The sequence below is a fragment of the Littorina saxatilis genome, unplaced genomic scaffold (assembly GCF_037325665.1).
Source record: "Littorina saxatilis isolate snail1 unplaced genomic scaffold, US_GU_Lsax_2.0 scaffold_792, whole genome shotgun sequence".
Taxonomy (NCBI): domain Eukaryota; kingdom Metazoa; phylum Mollusca; class Gastropoda; order Littorinimorpha; family Littorinidae; genus Littorina; species Littorina saxatilis.
In genome coordinates, this window is record NW_027128985.1 from 1 (window position 1) to 22453 (window position 22453).

Here is a 22453-nt window from a genome sequence, read left to right on the forward strand (position 1 = left end):
GTTTATGCTGTTGTTGTTGTTGTGTTTTGTATTTGTTTCAAGTTCAGATGATGAGGCCGTGTGCCAAAAGCAACTAATTAAAAGTGCGTGTGTGTGTAAAGCCGAGCGGTGGTAGCTTCACGTAGATATAGGGGAAGGGCTCCTAATACTGATCAGTGGACCGGCTCCCAATATGGACCACCTCCTGTTCTGAAAAAAAAACTAACGGCGCTAGAGCGCTCAAAAAAGTTGTGTTCGCTGTATTCACCCTCTCTGGATAATGTGCACATGTCAAAACAGTTGCAGAAACACAAATCTCAAAACCGTTAGTCTTTTTCTCTTTTTACATTTAGTCAAGTTTTGACTAAATTTTTTAACATAGAGGGGGAATCGAGACGAGGGTCGTGGTAAATGTGTGTGTGTGTGTGTGTGTGTGTGTGTGTGTGTGTCTGTGTGTCTGTGTGTCTGTGCGTGTGTGTGTGTAGAGCGATTCAGACCAAACTAGCTTAGGGCGGGGATGTAGCTCAGTCGGTAGCGCGCTGGATTTGTATCCAGTTGGCCACTGTCAGCGTGAGTTCGTCTCCACGTTCGGCGAGAGATTTATTTCTCAGAGTCAACTTTGTGTGCAGACTCTCCTCGGTGTCCGAACACCCCCGTGTGCACACGCAAGCACAAGACCAAGTGCGCCCGAAAAAGATCCTGTAATCCATGTCAGAGTTCGGTGGGTTTCACTGAAACACGAAAATACCCAGCATGCTTCCTCCGAAAACGGCGTATGGCTGCCTAAATGGCGGGGTAAAAAACGGCCATACACGTAAAATTCCACTCGTGCAAAAAACACGAGTGTACGTGGGAGGTTCAGAAGAAGAAGAAGAAGAAGAAGAAGAAGAAGAAGAAGAAGAAGAAGAAGACCAAACTACTGGACCGATCTTTATGAAATTTTACATGAGAGTTCCTGGGAATGATATCCCCGGACGTTTTTTTCTTTTTTTCGATAAATACCTTTGATGACGTCATATCCGGCTTTTTGTAAAAGTTGAGGCGGCACTGTCACACCCTTATTTTTCAATCAAATTGATTGAAATTTTGGCCAAGCAATATTCGACGAAGGCCGGACTTCGGTATTAGGTTATTTCCAGCAAGCTTCTTAATGAATTAATGAAAATAGCCTTTAGCTTTTTTGTCTTCGATTTGTTGAAGGTGGTCCATATTAGGGGACTTGCACATACAGGCTTTGAGATTTTGCTATTATTTTTTGTTTGCAGTAGAAACTCGGGGTCAACACTGCTAAAATGTAACAAATGCGGTCTTAGCTGCAATTGTTTGCAATTTTTGTGTGATAAAAGCTTTGGCTGTGGACAGAAACGAGTCCGTTTTAGGCGGCAAATTTCGAGTGAACGCTGCCAAACTGAGTGAAAAACAAGTCGTGTAAGGCGAAAATTCAACATTTAGTCAAGTAGCTGTCGAACTCACAGAATGAAACTGAACGCAATGCATTTTTTCAGCAAGACCGTATACTCGTAACATCGTCAGTCCACCGCTCGTGGCAAAAGCAGTGAAATTGACAAGAAGAGCGGGGTAGTAGTTGCGCTGAAAAGGATAGCACGCTTTTCTGTACTTCTCTTCGTTTTAACTTTCTGAGCGTGTTTTTAATCCAAACATATGATATCTATATGTTTTTGGAATCACGAACCGACAAGGAATAAGATGAAAGTGTTTTTAAATTGATTTCGAAAATTTAATTTTGATCACAATTTTTATATTTTTAATTTTCAGAGCACATTTTTTAATCCAAATATAACATATATATATATGTTTTTGAAATCAGAAAATGATGTAGAATAAGATGAACGTAAATTTGGATCGTTTTATAGTATATATATATATATATCCCCTTTTTGCCGAGATTTTTTTTTGCTTTTTTTTTGCGTTTTTTAATAGCAAATAAAATTCTAAGACACAATATGTATTTCTTTTCTGATTTTTTTACTTTTTCTTGTGTCTACAGCATTTTTTTCAAGCGTCCTTTAAAAAGGACGCTAGGATCGAGAGGGTAGAGGTTTATCAAACATATACAATAGTGAAAGGAACAAGTTTCTAAAAGTTTTCAATGAAATTTATTAACACAAACACTTGTTTTCAAAAAAGTTTTTAACTTTCGGTTTATAAACAATACAAAGTAACGGATTAACTGTCCATTATTTAAAAAAAAACAACAACCTCTGAACATGGTGCAAGTCACTCTCCTGTTACCCTGCCAATGTGAATAATCTGTGCAAACAAAATTGCTTTCAACGATTTTTGTACAGCTCGTCAGAGCTTTTCACTTTCATTGTGAGTGGTCAAGTGGTCAGTTACCGATTACACAGGAGTATGAAATGCCACAAAACAGTACTTTCGGTGCAGAGGGACATTGCACTTCAGGCAGATTTGTTTGACCTTTTTGCCACATTGTGCGCATCTTCTCTGCTTGGAGATGTGCTCCACCAGGTGATCCAACCCATCACATCTGATTGCTGGTGGAACTCTTCTGTCCAGCTTTGCCACACGTCCGACAGGATGGTTAGGGAGCTCCAGGCGGGCAGCAGCGTGTGACCTCTTGAGGTAGATGTCCGCGATGGCACGCTGAACTGCCAGAAGATCCATGGGAATGTACTCTGAGGCAGGTGTTGCCCTGTACATGTGCCATGTTTGCTGCACACACAGGTCAAGACAGAAGCTGAAAATGGCCCACCACCATTTCTTGGATCGTATGGAGACTCGGTATTTGGCAATGTTCTGGTCCATTCTGTCGCACCCGCCCATTGTCTTGTTATAGTGTTTGATCAGGAAGGGCTGCGAGATCTTGACTCGTTTTTTTCTCTGCCTTGGAGCACCGGGAGGCTGACTGCAGAGGGTTTACTCCTGTTGCCGTTCCATCGAACCACTATCACTCCTGTGTTTTCGGCCTGTTGAAAGTCGTAAGTGCCTCTCTTGGTATTCTTCATTTCATTGATTGACTTCAGTGGGCACTGCTCGGTCCTGTTGGCACGAACCGTTCCTGTACATCCAATCTTCTTGCTCGTGAGGACGTCAACAAGCTTCAGACTTGTAAACAGGTTATCAAAGGTCAGATGGTAACAATCTTCCGGCTCCTCTTCCTCCAGCTCAGAGATGAGGTCAACCACCACGGCTCCACCCATTCCAATGCCTGGATACTCATCTGCATTAGCTTGCCTGCCATTTGCTCCTTGGTAGGGTTCAAACTGGACGCAGTACCCAAGGGGTGTGGCCAGCACCCACATCTTGTATCCGAAGCGTATAGGCTTCCCTCTAATGAATTGCTTTGCACCGTGTCCCCCATAGTATGGGATCATGCTCTCGTCGATACTCAAATGTTGTTGCTTCATGATTTTTTTGAAGTACATGAGGCATCTCTCATTGAGCATGGTAATCAATGGCCTGATTTTGGCCATATCCATCACCACCACTGTTCTCCTCTCCCAATGTAGTTCTGCCACTGAGTCCCACAATAGTAGCTGTGGCACTGGCAGTCAGTTGTCGTCCGGACAAGTTGTGGACAGCACACTCCCCATCTTCTTCACCACTATCTTCATCAGTCAACTCATCAACTTCAGGAGGGTCGAGAAAGATGTCAGCTCTTTGAAATAAGTCATCATCTTCAAGCATATCTATTACCTCGTTCACAGTGAATCTGAAACAAACCCAACCCGTACATGAAAAAACCTCTGGCCATTTAGCCCTAGCGTCCTTTTTAAAGGACACCAGATCGAAACTGCCTATAACACAAACTATGGACTATATTCACAAAAAGAAAAATAGGTTTCTAGATTATGCCTTTGTCTTCAAATTACCTTCAGTAATGATATTAAAAATGTTGATAATTACACAAATATAGCCTTACCTTCTTTTGGAACTCATCTTGATCTGCTCAGCATGTGGATTTTGAATGCTGTCCACCATGACACTTTACTGCCAAGAGAGTTAACTTTCTCCAACTCAGCTTCTGAAACGTTGTTACCTCCCTAACACTAATCAGTGACTTAGACCTTTCTCAGAGTCTGTGTTGTAATTCAGGTGGGGAAAATGTAAGCGTCCTTTTTAAAGGACGCCAGGCTTAAATGGGATATATATATATTTTTTTTTTTTTAACAATTTTCACTGATTTTCACTCTGTTTTTGATAAGCTTCTTTAGTTTCCTGGTGTGCTTCAATTAATGCTCTCATCAACCCGAAACAGATCAATCTTTCTTTCTTTCTTTATTTGGTGTTTAACGTCGTTTTCAACCATTCAAGGTTATATCGCAACGGCAGAGCAATCTAAAGCATATTTGAATTCGGCTGACTTGTACACTAAGTTGTATCATGTTATTTTGAAGTATAGGGGGCTTTTTACAGTGATTCGTGAAGGCCGCTTCACTGGTTCATATTAGGCGACCATTTGTGAATTTGTCTGTATTTAATTTTTGCTAAATGTCTATCAAAGCTATTTCACTCTAATTAGGCCTAACGGTGAACCTAAGAGAGAAAAACACAAAATGAAACTTCTTCGCAAGAAAACAAGCTAGTTATCAGCATGAAACAAAAAGGGGTCCATATTAGGAGCCCTTCCTAACTGTCTGTGTCTGCGTCGAAGATATTACCGTGAATGTGTTTTTAAAAGACATTATTTTGTCAGGACGGCATTCAAACCACACGCACCAGACACGAACCGACGAACAAAATAATTCTGATAACAAAATGTAAAATCAATTAACAAGAGCGTAGTAAGATTCCAAATTGTATTCAGACCAAAACAACAATTATAAAACATACATGGGTTCTTTCATATGTGTGTGTGTTGATGATGATAATTAGTTTTAACATCCTCTTAGAACTGCAACTGGCTTTAGGACAGGTAGAGTTAATATGCTTTATGTGGGGACAAGACACTGAACAACCATGCAACCAGAGAACACATATATGATCGTGTTATAACTATATCTGGAAGTCTGTTGCGATGTTTCAAAATGGGGATGGAAGTGGGGATTGTGTATGCGGAATATGGTTGGACTGGAGCGGTTTTCTTTCTTTAGTTATTTTCAACCACGAAGGTTATATCGCGACGGTGGAGCGGTTTTGAAGGCTTATTTTTTTTATTTTTTTTTTATGTGGGATAGGCTATTGTTATATTTTTGGCTGAATAGTTAGGTAAGTAAATAGATAACTGGAAAAATAATACAATGAAGAAGAAAAAGCTCGGTGAGATCAGGTTTTTTTTTAAACAGATATTAGCCTTATACTATTGAGAGACACAGGGTGGATGCTAGCTTCCATTGAAGCGTGCAATGTTTATCTAAAAAAAACTCATGGGGTTTCAGTTTGTGTTCGTTGACAAAGGTGTGTAGGTTGCAGAAATCTTGCTTGCGAATTTTGCGAACTATATTAAGGAGGGAGGTGGGGAGTGTAGGCCTGTTTTGTTTTGTTTGTCGGGGCAGAATAAGCCAACCATGGGCATTGCCTTCTATTTTTAATTCTGTTTCCCAGTGACGCCAGGCAACTTTGGCCATTTTGTGTTTTGCTCCCGTCTTTGTTAATTTTATGTCATGAAATGCTGCTTGATCTGTGACAGCCTCTTTTGCTTCTCGCTCAGCCTCTGATCCATGTGTGTGAGAGGAAGTACGTAGGCTAAGGGTCAGTTCTGTTCAAGAGGCAATGATCTGGTGACAGAGGAACAATATTTCCGTCTGAAGCTCTTCCCGGTTTCTGGAACCATTTTGAAGAGCAGTCATGCTGGTTTTGAGTCGGAGAGAATCACGACTCTTGTTGGAGGTCGAGGGGGTCATTGCTATAGTGGCATGCTCTTAAGATAACGTAGCCTACATTTATGCAGTGAAAATGGACACATCGTTGTTGAGTTTGATTTTTTAAAAACTTATTTTGAGGTCAGGAATGGCAAAAGCACAGTCAGCTTGGTCATCATTTTTTTTGAGCCGTCAGTAAATATTTGTAGGTGATCTTTGTTATTGTTTGAGATTATTTCTTTTACTATTGATGAGACAAGTACCGGGTTATCTTTTTTCGTTACACCCAGATTATGATCAGGGATGATAATGGGGGATTCCATGAACCAAAATGGGAAGGGGTGAATGGGAATGTGGGCCATCCTACCCACCTGGGTTTACCCCCACTTTCTTGAAATATTGGTTGAACATAATTATAGTCTGCTATAGTGGGATCGTTGCTTCGTGTATTTTGGGAGTTTTTCTTTTTAGGTTTTTGTAAGAGGCCGAGGTTATTGTGTCGAACTCAGCAGTGAGCTCTTGGTTCACAGTATTGTCAACAGAACTTGCTCTTGATACGTACTGGGCCGACTTCAGACTTCTTTCTTCATCGAGGGGCAGCCAGCCAGCCTCTTGATACACTAGTTTGTTTATGGAGTCTTTTGGGAGATCAAAGATGAGTATAGAGTGCAGCCATTTCGGCTCTTTCCTATAGTTTTAGATTCGATTTGTGTGTGTGTGTGTGTGTGTGTGTGTGTGTGTGTGTGTGTGTGTGTGTGTGTGTGTGTGTGTGTGTGTGTGTGTGTGTGTGTGTGTGTGTGTGTGTGTGTGTGTGTGTGTGTGTGTGTGTGTGTGCAGAAGCAGGAAACGATAAGCACAATAACAGCAAACAAAACAAGTCGCGTAAGGCGAAAATACAACATTTAGTCAAGTAGCTGTCGAACTCACAGAATGAAAGTGAACGCAACGCAACGCAGCAAGGCAGTGGAATTGACAAGAAGAGCGGGGTATTCGTTGCGCTGAGAAGGATAGCACGCTTTTCTGTACCTCTCTTCGTTTTAACTTTCTGAGCGTGTTTTTAATCCAAACATATCATATCTATATGTTTTTGGAATCAGGAACCGACAAGGAATAAGATGAAAGTGTTTTTAAATTGATTTCGAAAAAAAAATTGATAATAATTTTTATATATTTAATTTTCAGAGCTTGTTGTTAATCCAAATATAACATATTTATATGTTTTTGGAATCAGCAAATGTGGAGAATAAGATGAACGTAAATTTGGATCGTTGTATAAAAAAAATATTTTTTTTACAATTTTCAGATTTTTAATGACCAAAGTCATTAATTAATTTTTAAGCCACCAAGCTGAAATGCAATACCGAAGTCCGGGCTTTGTCGAAAATTACTTGACCAAAATTTCAACCCATTTGGTTAAAAAATGAGGGCGTGACGGTGCCGCCTCAACTTTCACGAAAAGCCGGATATGACGTCATCAAAGACATTTATCAAAAAAATGAAAAAAACGTTCGGGGATATCATACCCAGGAACTCTCATGTCAAATTTCATAAAGATCGGTCCAGTAGTTTAGTCTGAATCGCTCTACACACACACACACACACACACACACACACGCACATACACCACGACCCTCGTCTCGATTCCCCCCTCTACGTTAAAACATTTAGTCAAAACTTGACTAAATGTAACAAGTCGCGTAAGGCGAAAATACAACATTTAGTCAAGTAGCTGTCGAACTCACAGAATGAAACTGAACGCAATGCCATTTTTCAGCAAGACCGTATACTCGTAGCATTGTCAGTCCACCGCTCATGGCAAAGGCAGTGAAATTGACAAGAAGAGCGGGGTAGTAGTTGCGCTAAGAAAGATAGCACGCTTTTCTGTACCTCTCTTTGTTTTAACTTTCTGAGCGTGTTTTTAATCCAAACATATCATATCGATATGTTTTTGGAATCCGGAACCGACAAGGAATAAGATGAAAGTGTTTTTAAATTGATTTCGACAATTTAATTTTGATAATAATTTTTATATATTTAATTTTCAGAGCTTGTTTTTAATCCAAATATAACATATTTATATGTTTTTGGAATCAGCAAATGATGGAGAATAAGATGAACGTAAATTTGGATCGTTTTATAATTTTTTTAATTTTTTTACAATTTTCAGATTTGTAATGATTAAAGTCATTAATTACATTTTAAGCCACCAAGCTGAAATGCAATACCGAAGTCCGGGCTTCGTCGAAAATTACTTGACCAAAATTTCAACCAATTTGGTTAAAAAAATGAGGGCGTGACAGTGCTGCCTCAACTTTCACGAAAAGCCGGATATGACGTCATCAAAGACATTTATCAAAAAAATGAAAAAAAAACGTTCGGGGATTTTATATCGAGGAACTCTCATGTCAAATTTAATAAAGATCGGTCCAGTAGTTTAGTCTGAATCGCTCTACACACACACACAGACAGACACACACACACACACACACGCACATACACCACGACCCTCGTCTCGATTCCCCCCTCTACGTTAAAACATTTAGTCAAAACTTGACTAAATGTAAAAAGGGGAAGGAAAACGAAAGGGAGGGTAAAAACCACGCACTTCTTAACTCAAACTTCATAAAACCGACTGTAAAACTTAACACCGGCTATTCTCCTTTCTCACACACGGCCGTGCGCACACTCACACAAACATACACGCACACACATACACATACACATACGCGTACACACACACACACATACGCGCAAACACACACACACACACACACATATATATACACACGCACACACACAACCCCCCCCCCCCCCCCCCCCAAACACACACTAACACACCTGCACGCACACACACACACACACACGTATACACAAACACACTCATAAACACACACAGACACACACACAGACACGCACACACACACCATGCACACGCCTGCCAGCAGAATTAGGGCGCTCTTCGACTTAGCGGCAACATCAAAGAGACGCAGTGTCCGTTATTCACGAGAAAAACTACATCATTTGATAGCATCAAACCATTGCTCCATCAAACGCCCACAGTGTCTTGCGGCCGATATTTGATCGAACCCGCAATGAAATACCCGTTCCTGACAGTTTTAGGGACAAAGTAGGTTAGGAAACTAATCTGAGCACAATCATTGATTGCGCTGCGGTGTGGTTTTAAACGCGCGGGGCAATTTTATTCCAAACCAGACGTCACAACAATTCTCCACTACACAGTTTTGACGGCTTCATTTTCTTTCTGACATTGTGCACAATACAGACCGTTTTGAATTGTGATATTTCACATATCAACGCAGGGCATATCAATGAGAATAATAGTTTGGCTTGTCACTCCATTTATTGACAAAGCGGAGTGTAGGATGGGATGAAAGTGGGCAAATATGCTTGAATTAAGACAGATCTACAGCAAATCGGTTCGTATGTTCGTTTACGTCTATAATTCTCGTTGAAAACTACACATGTACTAGATGCTAACCTTACTCATTCCCACAATTATAAATTTAAGCTGTACGTGGTTTCAAAGAGACACATTTTGCTTTGAATGGGGGACACTTACCCTGATGTTGGCGGCAACGCTTTGTTTACACGTGGCGGAGGCGCGCTCTCGATACGTAGAGGTTACATGCCGAGTCTCAGTTTCCATCTCCCGCCCCCCCCCCCCCCTCCCACACATACATATCCTCGCACGTGCGTCGACTCCATACAAATGACATCATCAGTCCATTAACTAAAATGCACAATGACTAGTAGAGGGTACATGATAGAGGGCCCCAAAGGGGGGGGTATCATCACGATCACGGGAAGGGAAATTTTAGCTTTCACGATCACAGTTACCTTGATTTTTGTTTTCACGATCACGAACACCTTGACGAATAGAGGATCATAGAGTGATACAGCTGTGAAAAATGTACGTTGAAAATAAAATGCTTTGCAATAATGCCCATCACGATCACGAAAACAAATGACGATCACGATCACGAGACTTGATTTTTTTGTCATCACGGATCACGGGCAAAGTCCCATCACGATCACAGAAATGGAAATTTCGGCAATCACGGTCACAGAAAGGTCAAAAAACGCCAATCACGATCACGATTTTAAACCCTTTGGGGCCCTCATGATACACAATACGTGCTCAACTAGACCTGCTAACTAAAATAATAACAGAAACAGAAGCAAGAACTTGGCACAACATTTACACGTGTGTGACCTACTCTGCCGTGTGCTGACAAAACCGAGTAAGTCCACTGAAGCTAGTTCTGAGATAAACGACTTTTTCTGTTTTATTACATTTCTCAAAAGTGACGATTAGCTTGATCAACCTACAGAGATAATAAGATAAATAGCATTAATGTACGTTTACAACCCGAGTTTGATAATGATCTGATGGATGGTTTTTGTTTTGTTGGGCATTTTGTGGACTTACTTGGTTTTGTCACTTTTTTCCATTATATCAGATCTAAAAAATTTGACAGATCTAAGCAAGTGGACTTACTTGGTTTTGTCAAAACATTTGGAAGAAAAAGTAATGCTTTTTTTGAGGATGAAAGTCGCTTGTTCATTTCAATGCGTTATTCTTTCAAGTGCCAGGAGAAACGTTCCGTATAACTCTCGCTTACTCTATTCACATGTCGTATGCACATTAGAGCGCTTACTTCCCTTTGCTTATTTGATCTCTAAACAACGCTCTGGCTCATTTCGGTACGATTCTCACAGATACTTTCGAAGCGAACCTGTAACAATGTGTGCGTTTGTGTGTTTGTTCTGATTAAAACCAGTCTTGATCTAAGGACTATGTCCAGTCAAGAATAAAAGCTGGTTCTTGTGTATGACTGTGTACGTGAGTGTTTGTTTGAGTGCCTTGGAGAATGATGAGCATATCAGATTGCGGTGATTTGCTACAATACATATTATTCACGTACAATTTTTTAAGCTACACACTGTGTAGCTTAAAAAATTGTACACAGCATGTTTTTTTGTTCCGGTAATGTTTTGTTGTTGTAAGTTTGGGTGGTTCGGTTACTACTATAGTTACAGCCTTAAATCACATTATTTGAAATTCAAATCAAACACTATTTACCCGGGTTTGATGTCTTAAAAATCGTTTCTTGAAATTGTTATTAAGAAATATTTCTGGACATTAAAATGCTAGCACAGGCACGAAAGTGATTTTATTGCAGGTGTCAATGTTTCCTGAATCTATTTATAGATGTGTTACGTTTGAATTGATATTAAGCAATTCAGGTGCCGTGTGGACATGGTACGGAAACATTCACTGTCCCGATTGACGGGTTTTAACAGCGAGGACGCAATTTTTGTGAAGGCGTTCTTCTTCTTCTTCTTTTGCGTTCGTGGGCTGAAGCTCCCACGTACACGTGTGCTTTTGCACGAGTGGATTTGTACGTGGATGACCGTTTTTACAAAACCATTTAGGCAGCCATACGCCGTTTTGAGGGCCCCAAAGGGTTTAAAATCGTGATCGTGATTGGCGTTTTTTTACCTTTCTGTGACCGTGATTGCCGAAATTTCCATTTCTGTGACCGTGATGGGACTTTGCCCGTGATCCGTGATGACAAAAAAATCAAGTCTCGTGATCGTGATCGTCATTTGTTTTCGTGATCGTGATGGGAATTATTGCAAAGCATTTTATTTTCAACGTACATTTTTCACAGCTGTATCACTCTATGATCCTCTATTCGTCAAGGTGTTCGTGATCGTGAAAACAAAAATCAAGGTAACTGTGATCGTGAAAGCTAAAATTTCCCTTCCCGTGATCGTGATGATACCCCCCCTTTGGGGCCCTCCGTTTTCGGTGAAAGCATGCTGGGTATTTTCGTGTTTCTATAACCCACCGAACTCTGCTTTGGACTGCACGATCTTTTCCGTGCGCATTTGGTCTTGTGCTTGCGTGTACACACGAAGGGTGATGAGGCACCAGCAGGCCTGCACGTAAGTTGACCTGGGATATCGGAAAAATCTTCACCTTAATTATCCGTCAGGTGCGGCCGGGATTCGAACCCACGACCTTCCGCTTTGGTAAGTCTTTTTTTTTTCAAAATGATATTTTTTGTTCATCAAAAAGAAGAAATCAATGCGCATCTTGTGTGCTAATTTCTACTTTTTAGAGTGCTTAGATAAGCAGATATGAACAAGTAAGTCCACAACCAAAAACAACTTTTTAAGTGTGCATGAATGTTTTGACAAAACCAAGTAAGTCCAAGGGGTTCCCAATTTTCCTATAATGATAGTTTTAAAATTCTTGTCAGACGACCCATACAGAAAATACGTCATTTTAAGTTTAGAACTCACAAATGACGTCATTTAAAGTTTAGAACACACAAATGACCTCTTTCGATAAGGCGAGACATAATGACGTCACCTTATGACGTTTTATTTTAAACATTTTTCTTCTCTATCAATATATATAATTCACCTGACGATCCTTGTCTCTCTCTCTCTCCCTCCCTATCTCTCTCTTTTCCTCCCTCCATCTCTCTTTCTATCCCTCCCTACCTCTCTCGCTATCTCTCTCCCTCTTACTCTCTTCCTCCCTCCCTAATTCCTCTTTCCCTTTATTTCTCTCTCTCCCTCCCTCTCCCCCCCCCCCCCCCCCCCCGTCGACCCTGATTTCTTTCCCCTCTCTCACTCTCTCCCTGTTTAGTCTCTCTCTCGTTCTCTCTCTCTATCTCTCTCTCTCTCTCTCTCTCTCTCTCTCTCTCTCTCTCTCTCTCTCTCTCTCTCTCTCTCTCTCCATCTTGTGCAAATGCGTAATGTTAACGTTATTTTCACTGTTTTGTCATTTATCTTGACAACACTTCTTCTTTAGCAGCCATGCTTGCACCAAAACTAGCACCCCTACTAACAAGTAAAATGCCGCAAGAATATTCGGATTGACTTTGACGTCATACTGGCAAAAACATTGCATTCTGATTGGTTATAGCGTCATAAAGGTTCTTGTGATTGGTGGATGGACTTACTTGGTTTTACCAGCAAATTGACATGTAATTGTTGTGGAGAAATGTTTGAAGTTGTGGACTTACTTTTCTATATCTCCTTATCTATTTATTTTACAAAGTCAAAATTTACACACAGGCTGCTTCTTGATGTTTTAGTTTTGATGAACAAAAGGATATCATTTTTGGGAAAAAAATGGACTTACTCGGTTTTGTCAGCACATGGCAGATGTACTTTAAACAGTTTTTAAGGTGTGGACTTACTTTTTTATATCTCCTTATCTATTTATTTCACAAAGTCACAATTTACACATAAGGTGCGCCTTAATTTCTAAGCTTTGATGAACAAAAAATATCATTTTTGAAAAAAATGGACTTACTCGGTTTTGTCAGCACACGGCAGTACTGTGTACTCGGGGATAAAAGGAAATATTGTTGAAAACTGACCGTCGGGTTGCAGTCTGTTTTCGAAGAAACTGAGTGAAAATAAATTTGAAAGGGGAACTAACTCTTGTCGCTAGACAAAGTATGAGACTTACTTGCCTTGGGAATTTGCTTGTGTTGAACGTTTGTGCAAGGCAGATCTAGATTCAGAAAACAAACGAACTCATGGATTTTATATGGAGATTCATGTGTTCAAGCCTGTAGTTGTTAATTTAAATGCGGTATGTTTGTATTGTTTGTTCCAGAGATGTATACTTCGTACATTAGAGCGTTCGGAACTTTAAGTCGCAAAAGTAGTACCGCCGACGCAGAACAGCTTCTCAACCCATTGCGCTATCGAGGATTCATGCTGTTGCTGGGTCGTTATTTGTTTGGTTGCTGGGTGTTTATCGAAAAATAACTAGCTCTACAAGTTTACAGAGGTAAAGAAGCAGAGGGGGGAATAAAGCCGAATATACGGCGTGCACAACAGCATCACTATTCCAAGATCAGCTTCGCAAGCGGTCTGACTGAACATTACTTTGCTATCCGGCATCCGTTTGAGAATGTGCAATCTGAACTGTTGTTGGTCGCGATAAAGCATGCTCCAAGGCACAAAAAAGGAATAAATGAACAATTGAGACTGAATTTTCACCGTTGATTTCTCGAAACGCCTTTAAAATATTGTAAACAAACTGAATTTCTTCCAAGTTGACGGATGTAAGACTCCGTCAAATGTTAAAGTTATGACCACACCGTCTGTACAAAGAACGCACGAACGAACGAACGAACGGACGCACACAGACACAGTTTACGAACACATAGACTACACATACGTGAGCCAAAAACTGCAGTGTGAAAAGTTGGAGTCACCTTTTCAGCTGAAATGCGTGCTTAACCCGTGTCTTTCGTCACGCATGTCAGACTTATTGGATATTTGTTTTTCAGTTTTCTATTTCCCCGTTGAACCTAAAACATTGCAACCAAAACCCACGTACAGATGGGCACGCACGGACGCATATTGAAAATATTCATCTGTGAAAACATTGGACAGTTGTAATACCATTCTGATTTCAATTTCATCCATAATGCCATAAAATCTGGACGAAACGTAGGATGTCTCTTCTTTCCACTTAGGTAACTTAGATATTGCAGATATCTTAACAACGCACCTCATACAAATGTGTGTGTGTGTGTGTGTGTGTGTGTGTGTGTGTGTGTGTGTGTGTGTGTGTGTGTGTGTGTGTGTGTGTGTGTGTGTGTGTGTGTGTGTGTGTGTGTGTGTCAGAAGGAAGAGTGTGCGTGTGTGTTGCAGGATGTTTCCGAATCCAAAATCTTTGAAAAGTGTGTTTTCATCATCTACAACTTAGCTGTGTATTCGGCAGACTTGTCTTGTGCACTAAGCTTAAGTAATGCCTGCGGTATCCTTGGGGAAGACGATGAAGTTTTGGTCAAGATTTTCAAAGCCTGCACGGAAAAGAAAAAAGAAAAAAAGAAGTAAGTTACATTTTCCGTTTTAATCCAATATGAATGTATCCGTGTGTCTGTCTGTGTGTCTGTCTGTTTGTCTGTCTGTGTGTCTGTCTGTCAGTCTGTCTTGGGAACGCAGAAGAAGAAGAAGTCGGTCAGAATATCCAAATTGCTGTTATCATTTCTTGATGAATCATTGGTCCGATCCGATCATTTCTATTTTTAGTCTTTTATGGCGAAAAAGAAATACCGCTAGCTCTGTTTGATATTTATTTTCATTTAATAAATGTATAAATAATGAAAATGTTTATAACAGAATTATTGATTCAACTTCCACTAAGACATGTGATGCCTTACAAAACGCTGTAGTTACAATGTCCTCCCGTGTGTGTGAGCATAGTTTTGTGATACATGTTTTTGTCATGTTGCTGATTGTTTTATTGTCGGGTGATGTCCACCCTAATCCAGGCCCTCCTGGTAGAGAGCATGTAAACGAGACTTAAATCCAGGTCATGAAGCAGTCTGGATAGAAACAAAATTATTGCAAGAAACTGTGTTAATTGGTTAATTTCACCGACCACCAGACTCTCGGGTTGATTATTGGCACTTGGTTGACGAGTCTGTAAAGCAAGTAATGAGAACACCATATACATTTCTTATGTTTGGAGATTTCAATGATGGTTTTTTGAATAATCCATCTCCCCATTTGTTTTAACTTTAATAGAAAATAATAGTTTTCACCAGTTTGTTACTGAGCCCACACGTATTACAGAAACAGAATCCTCATGCGTTGATATGGTCCTTACTACGAATATAAATGTAATTAGTAAGGTTGAAGTGTTACCACCCATTTGTAGTGACCATTCAGTGCCATGTGTTAAATTAACCCCACAGAGATCCAAACAGAGTACGTATAAACGGAACATTTATAATTATTCCAAGTTAGATGTTGATAACATTTCGTTTAAATTGAATAACATTGATTTACGGAACACAGTTGTAAATGCGTCCATTGACAAAGCTGCTGCCTTGTTTTCAGAACATGTATTTAGTGTTGCAAAAAATGGTATGCCTGTTCAGATGATAACAGTACGTGGAGATTAAGCCCCATGGATGACTGAACATATGTTACTGTTACGAAATGTAAAACATTGTATACATCAAGTTGCCAAGCGCAATTCGGTGTAGTGCATCTTTAGAGACTTTTGAAAATAACAAATACTGAAGTTGTCCAAGTGTTCTGGGCGGGGATGTAGCTCAGTCGGTAGCGCGCTGGATTTGTATCCAGTTGGCCGCTGTCAGCGTGAGTTCGTCCCCACGTTCGGCGAGAGATTTATTTCTCAGAGTCAACTTTGTGTGCAGACTCTCCTCGGTGTCCGAACACCCCCGTGTGTACACGCAAGCACAAGACCAAGTGCGCACGAAAAAGATCCTGTAATCCATGTCAGAGTTCGGTGGGTTATAGAAACACGAAAATACCCAGCATGCTTCCTCCGAAAACGGCGTATGGCTGCCTAAATGGCGGGGTAAAAAACGGTCATACACATAAAATTCCACTCGTGCAAAAAACACGAGTGTACGTGGGAGTTTCAGCCCACGAACGCAGAAGAAGAAGAAGAAGAAGTCCAAGTGTTATGAAATTTAGATTTATCCAAGCCCTGATGGAATACATAATAAATGGCTTATTGCTGGATTACCTGTTATTGTTTCACCTCTTACGGTTCTCTTTAACAGATCCCTGTCTGCGGGTGTTTTTCCCGTTGTCTGGAAAACTCCCCACATTACAAACATTTTTAAAAAAGGCAATATGTTTCTTATCATAATGGACAAAACTTCAACACATAAAATAAATAAATAAGGTGAAAGTGGATCTCCTTGTCTGCAACCACATTCAATGGCAAACCAAGGTGTTACTTGGCCGTTGACAATAACGGCTGATTCAATACCAGCATAAAATTAGGTAACCAGTTGGCATCTATCTTGAACTTTTTCCAAATCCAAACAAAGAAGAAGCCCTAAACGTTGTTTTTTTGTATTTAAATAATGTATCATGTCATAAATCAACCTATTATTATCACCAATATGTATGTTTGAAATAAAACCCGTTTGATCTTCATTAATCAACTGAGGCAAACATTTCTTCATTGTATTTGCATTACACGAGGAACCGATTTAATACACTACATTCAATAGCGAGATGGGTCGCCAGTTTTTAATTAATTCCTTATCTTTATCCCCTTTTGGAATGCATGTTATAACACCTTCCTTTTGTGTTACGGACAGTTCTCCATCTCTAAATCCTGCATTCAGTGATCTCACAACAAATTCCCCCTATTTGCTTCCAACAAGATGTAAAAAAAACTCTGCACCAAAACCATCTGATCCTGGACTTTTACCGTTTTTCATTTATTGTAATGCGTAGGCTGCTTCTTGAAGTGACTTTTCTCCTTCAATAATTGTACTTTCATCTTCAGATAATCATGGCAAATCTGTTATCAAATCAAATACTTCACATTGTTCCAATGTTTTGAGATCATATACATTTTCATAAAACCTATAACCTTCATCTCTATCTCAATAACATCTCCAATAACCTCTTCGTTTCTCTTTAATTTGCCTAATTTTCTTAATAATACAATTTCTTTTTTCAAGGGAGCAAAAATATTAAGTGAACTTCTCCCCCTCACCAACCCAACTAGCGCTCAAACGCAATAAAGCACCTTCCATTCGTTTTTCTCTAATCAAAAATAAATGACCATTTAAACTTTCTAATAATGTCAAATTTTTTTTAACTTTTTTCCAATGTTCGTTTCGGATTCATTATATCGTTTTCGAGTTGCTGTTCTTTTTCCACAACCTTTTTCTTCTTCATACTGGCGTATGCACTTGTTTTCAATCTTCCCATAACTGATTTCCGTAAACCATTGTGGCTTTATTTGTTTGTTTTTCTTTTCATTTTTTCAGCAGACTGAGAGCCATCACAGCTCTTACTTGCATCAAGGGAGAGGTGGTCAAAGACGACCATATCCAGTTTCTGTGCCATAACCTGGATACTACTTTAGATAAACCTGACGGCCATGATGGTTGGTGTTCAGCTTTTGCTATGGAGACAGGTAATTATCATGTTGTCGTGTTCTGGACGCAGATCACATTGTATTGTGCCGTCTCAATTCCGCGTCTATGTTAAAACATTTTTTTAAAACTTGACTAAATGTAACAAGAAACTGAAGTTGAAGTGCTAATCTGATAAACAAAGGGAAGTTTGTGCTCTAATTGTTCTATCTTTGAGTTGAGGTGCTAATCACGAAAACAGCTCTGTGTTTATTTTTCCAAACTACTTTTGTTTGAAACGTATTTGACGCGTTTGCAACAATCACATACTATTTTCTTTCAAATAAAGACGAAAAAGTTTCCAAAAAAGTCTGTTTCTGTTGCATGTCTAAACTCTGAAACCACGTATGTTGTTGTTTACATAGTGCGAGATCTTTTTCTCGACAAAAATCACTGTGTATTAACTGTTCTGCCTACACTTGACATCAATGCGTTTTCTCATCAATCTAGCAAAGTTGTTTGAAGAAAAGAAGGAGCAGACACCGAAATAAAAAATGTTTAAACAGTTTTTGTTGTTGTTTTCTCAAAACTTCAAAATGGCTGGTTACGATGTCCCACGATTACAACGTCGCATTGTTCGCCGTCCTCTTTCTATACTACACGTCATCAAAAAAATATAGGCAGATGCATTTGCGTGCATATCTTTGTAATGATGCCGTTTACAGTGAAACCAGTTGTATGATTGGAAGAGTCATCTAGTCCCCCGCAATAAGCAAACAGATTGATTTTATATAAGGTAGTGTCTGTATCGTTGAACCAACAACACATACATCCCACAAAATCAAATTCGCAAAAGCAAGGTTCCCTCGTTCTTCGTTTTGTCGTTTGCTGTTAGATCGTCAGTCCGGACTGCAGAGCGAAACGTGCTGTCCTCTCCAAGCCTCTCAGGGGCCGTATAGCTTCTTTTGTAGCGCTGTCTCCTCTGGTCAGATGGTGTCCCTCAGAGCACTGTGGTAATGGACACGCCTGCAGGATGTGCTCTGCTGTTTGATTCTTGCCACACGGACATAAGGGGGAGGGTACCAGCTTGGTTCCCGTGTTAAAGTATAAAAACTTTTAGAAAAGTTTAAACGCAACAAGCTGTGCAGTTTTCTTCTTCTATGAGGCTATGTTCTCTAACAATGTCATCTCTCAGAAGCCATAAGAAGCGGTTTTTGAAGCCATTTTAGGGGTTAATGAGAAAAAAAATGATATATATCAGTAACAACTCAACGCATTGCCTTCACACTTTCGGTGATTTGTGCTAACACATATCGTAAAATACACACATAATCTTCATTCGTTTAAGAAATACATTATGTTGTTATGTGACACTCAAGAAAGAGTTTTAAAAATAAAGATGTATCCCATCAGACTTAACAGCAAATAATTAAACTTAGCAGGCATTAAGACACATGGAAACTTCAAAATTAATTGCACTTCAATTGTATACATATTCAACAGCGGCTGCTCACAGCGCACTGGATTAAACGCGAAAAATGCTCTTTCAAGGGCTGTGTTCAATCAAGCATGTGTCCAGTGAGCTTTTCACATGCGTAGGCTGTACTTTTCTGTCCGTGTATAAAAGAGTCTTCTTCCTAAAAATAATCTCGCATTAGAATCCTCATATCACTCATGTCTGATTACAAATGAACATTAAATTCTAGTCTGTCGTGCCTCTGTTATTGTTCTTGAAAAATACAAACAAAGAAAACATTTTCATCGAGTCTTCCGGAACCTACCAACAATTTAAAAAAAACTCTTTCACGTGACAGCGTTACTACTGTCTCAAATGACTTATGATTCCGTGTGTATCACCGAAAGTTTGAAGGCAATGTGTTCAGCGGTTACTGAAATGTCCCTTTTTTTTGGTCTCATTACCCGCTGACAGGGCTTCAATAACCGCCATTGATGGCTTCTGAAAGGAATGGCGCCTGCACAATTCAGCATGCCATGACATTGTTAGACAAGATAAGTGAACAAAACTGATTGTTTTAGATACACTTTTAATTGTTCTTTGCAATAACACGCAAAGCTTGTTGCGTTTTAGCTTTTCTGATTTGTGTCAGTGTATTCCGCTGTGATTCGCTGGTAGGCAGACGGGCGCAATCGCATGGCGGATAAGATACCGGCCTCCTTAGTAGGAGGTCGAGTGTTCAATCCTGGTCGCACCTGGTGGGCTAAGGGTGGGGATTTTTCTGATCTCTCAGTGCAACTTGTGTGTAACTTGCTAGTGCCTTATCCCCCTTCGTGTGTACACGCAAGAACAAGACCAAGTATGCACGTAAAAGATCATTTAATCCATGTCAGAATTCGGTGGGTAATAGAAACATGAAAATACCGAGCATGCATCCTCCGAAATCGGCGTAGTGGCCGGGTAAAACTGACCATACACGGAAAAACCAACTCGTGCAAAAACATGAGGGAACGTGAGAGTTCCAGCCCATGAACGAAGAAGAAGAAGCTGAAAGGTTGATGACACTTTCTGCGGTCTTGTTCTCTCTGCGCACAGACCTTTACTAGGTCGTGCGTGTTCAACTGCCAACTCTCTCACATGCACTAAAAATAAACATTGTCAACCCGGAAATTAACGAGCTCACAACTCAAACACTAAATTAAGGAACTCGCCTGAAAAATCATGTGGATTGTTATCCAACAGTTTACACAGTCAATTATGTTTTCAGGTATCCGACAACTACTAAAGACGAGATGTGCACCGAATATTTTAGCTCCAATCAAGAGGAATACTGATGGTGAGGAAACCAACAACAACCAGATTTCTCTCTCTCCCTCTGTCTCTCTTTCTGTATGTCTGTCTGTCTCTCTGTCTGTCTGTCTGTCTCTGTCTGTCTGTCTCTCTCTCTGTCTCTCTCTCTCTCTGTCTCTCTGTCTCTGTCTCTCTCTCTCTCTCTCTCTCTCTCTCTCTCTCTGACCGGGCAAGACGTGTCTACACGGCTCCGCATTCGAAGGATTCTAGCGACGTGTATACTTTCTCCAATATTGTGAATTTTGTTGTGCCGGCACCTAAAGATGGGTTGTACCTGTCTGTGAAAAGTGTTTGGCAAAATGTTGCCTTCTTTGGTGTAAAACCGTGGTGCAAATACGTTTCCTTTGTTCCAAGTCAGTGAAAATTGTATGGACCGACGCCCGCGGACTGACAATATGTGGTAACATTACAACGATGGTGTAATCCCATCTGCGGGATCCATCCTCTGCCCAGCCGTCGTGATGCAACATGTGTGAAGTTCTGTGCCTGCCCCGGCGAGTGTGAAAATGTGCTGTGAAGTGTGTGTAGTACTATAGTGTGCTGCATGTGTGTATTCATGGCGTCCTCCGTAGGTACGGAGCTATCAGCCAAGCTCCTCCCAACCCTGTGCCCCATTCAGAAAAGATTTTCTCGAATACGCATCAACAGTGTGGGACCCACATCAGGAAAATGACAAGCAGTCATTAGAAATGGTTCAGAGAAGAGCAGCCAGATACGCCCATAACAACTACTTTGAAAAAACACCTGGCGTAGTAACCAACATGCTGAACAACCTAGGATGGGAAACTCTGGAAAATAGACGAGAAAACTATCGCCTCATGATGCTGTACAAAATCAAGCATAAGATGGTCGGCATAGACGAAAAGAACTATCTCCATAGCTCCGACGCAAGAACAAGAGGAGACGGACTGAGGCAGCAACAGGACTTCCATAAAGCCATAAGCAACACCTTCTTCCCACGGACTATCTCCAACTGGAACCATCTTCCCACGACGACGACATCAGCCCCAACCCTCGAGTCGCTCCGCTCACGTCTCCGCGGCAGCAGCCCCCTGCAGCCGCCAGTGGGCAACCCCTAATCCCTCAACCCCTGTACATAGCTTTAAACGCCTCCCAACCTATCCAGTTCCTGCCCTTTCTCAGTGCTGATTTTTTAAATTGTCATCCCGATTCCAAGAGGCACACACCGCACCCGGAATCAACAAATGACATCAACGCGGGACCACTTACGTTTACTAAATAAACCCGGTCCCAAACGGAGAGAAGAAGGGAGAAGAAGACACCTGCCGGCACGCTGCTGTGTCAGGGCCGTGGGTGCGCGATGCTGAGTGCGACCTTGTGGAAAAGCTGTTAGCAAAATACAATGACAACAACGATCATGTAGAGCTTACAGAGTCATTGTGTAACTTGCCCCTCGCATTCCGCTCAGCCATGGAAGACAAGTGCCTCATAACTTCTACCCCTCCTCCCGTTGCCTCCCCCAAACCCACAGACACCGCTCCTCCTTTCTTTGTCTCCGACACCCTCACCCCCACCCCATCCCCTCGCATCAAGACACCGCTGCAACCACCACAGGCCACGCAACGCCGCGCAGCACTCTGTCTAAGAGGTCTGTACTCACACCCCGAAGCCGAACGCGACACGGTGCATGCAGCTCAATTTTTGGGGCAGGCCTGCCAACAATGCTCTACCTGCAGTGTGGCGTCGTCTATCTCAGGCAGAGGATGAAATTTCCGCCATCCACTGCATCCTCCAAGACACTGTTACTGCCACAAAACAGTTGTCGGATGGTAAAGCAGAAACAAGTCAGATCGAAGACGCTAAGGTGCAATTAAAAAACACTCTGGTGAGAGATTGTTCTGAGAAGTTCGAGAAACACGCAGAAGAACTGTCAGTCCTAAAAAACAAAGTGTCCTGTCTCGAAAAAGAAAATGTTAGCTTGAAGTGCCAGCTGCAGGAAGCAC

The 22453-nt window shown here is 40.9% G+C and overlaps 2 protein-coding genes across 2 annotated transcripts; both read right to left on the bottom strand.

Annotated features, from left to right (window-relative positions):
* Positions 1-2374: 2374 nt before the first annotated feature.
* On the bottom strand, positions 2375-2766 carry LOC138957279 (piggyBac transposable element-derived protein 3-like; the record flags this gene model as incomplete). The annotated part of the gene is made up of 1 exon (XM_070328416.1): positions 2375-2766. A coding segment is annotated over exon 1 (392 nt), but the record flags the coding sequence as incomplete, so codon positions are not given.
* Positions 2767-2804: 38 nt separating this feature from the next.
* Positions 2805-3263, bottom strand: LOC138957280 (piggyBac transposable element-derived protein 1-like). The gene has a single exon (XM_070328417.1). It carries the CDS (start codon positions 3261-3263, stop codon positions 2805-2807), a length of 459 nt encoding a protein of 152 aa, XP_070184518.1.
* Between the last annotated feature and the right edge of the window lie 19190 nt (positions 3264-22453).

Excerpts from the sequence above, each read along its gene's own strand:
- LOC138957280 (XM_070328417.1), bottom strand. The coding sequence starts at position 3,263 with ATGTGGGTGCTGGCCACACCCCTTGGGTACTGCGTCCAGTTTGAACCC.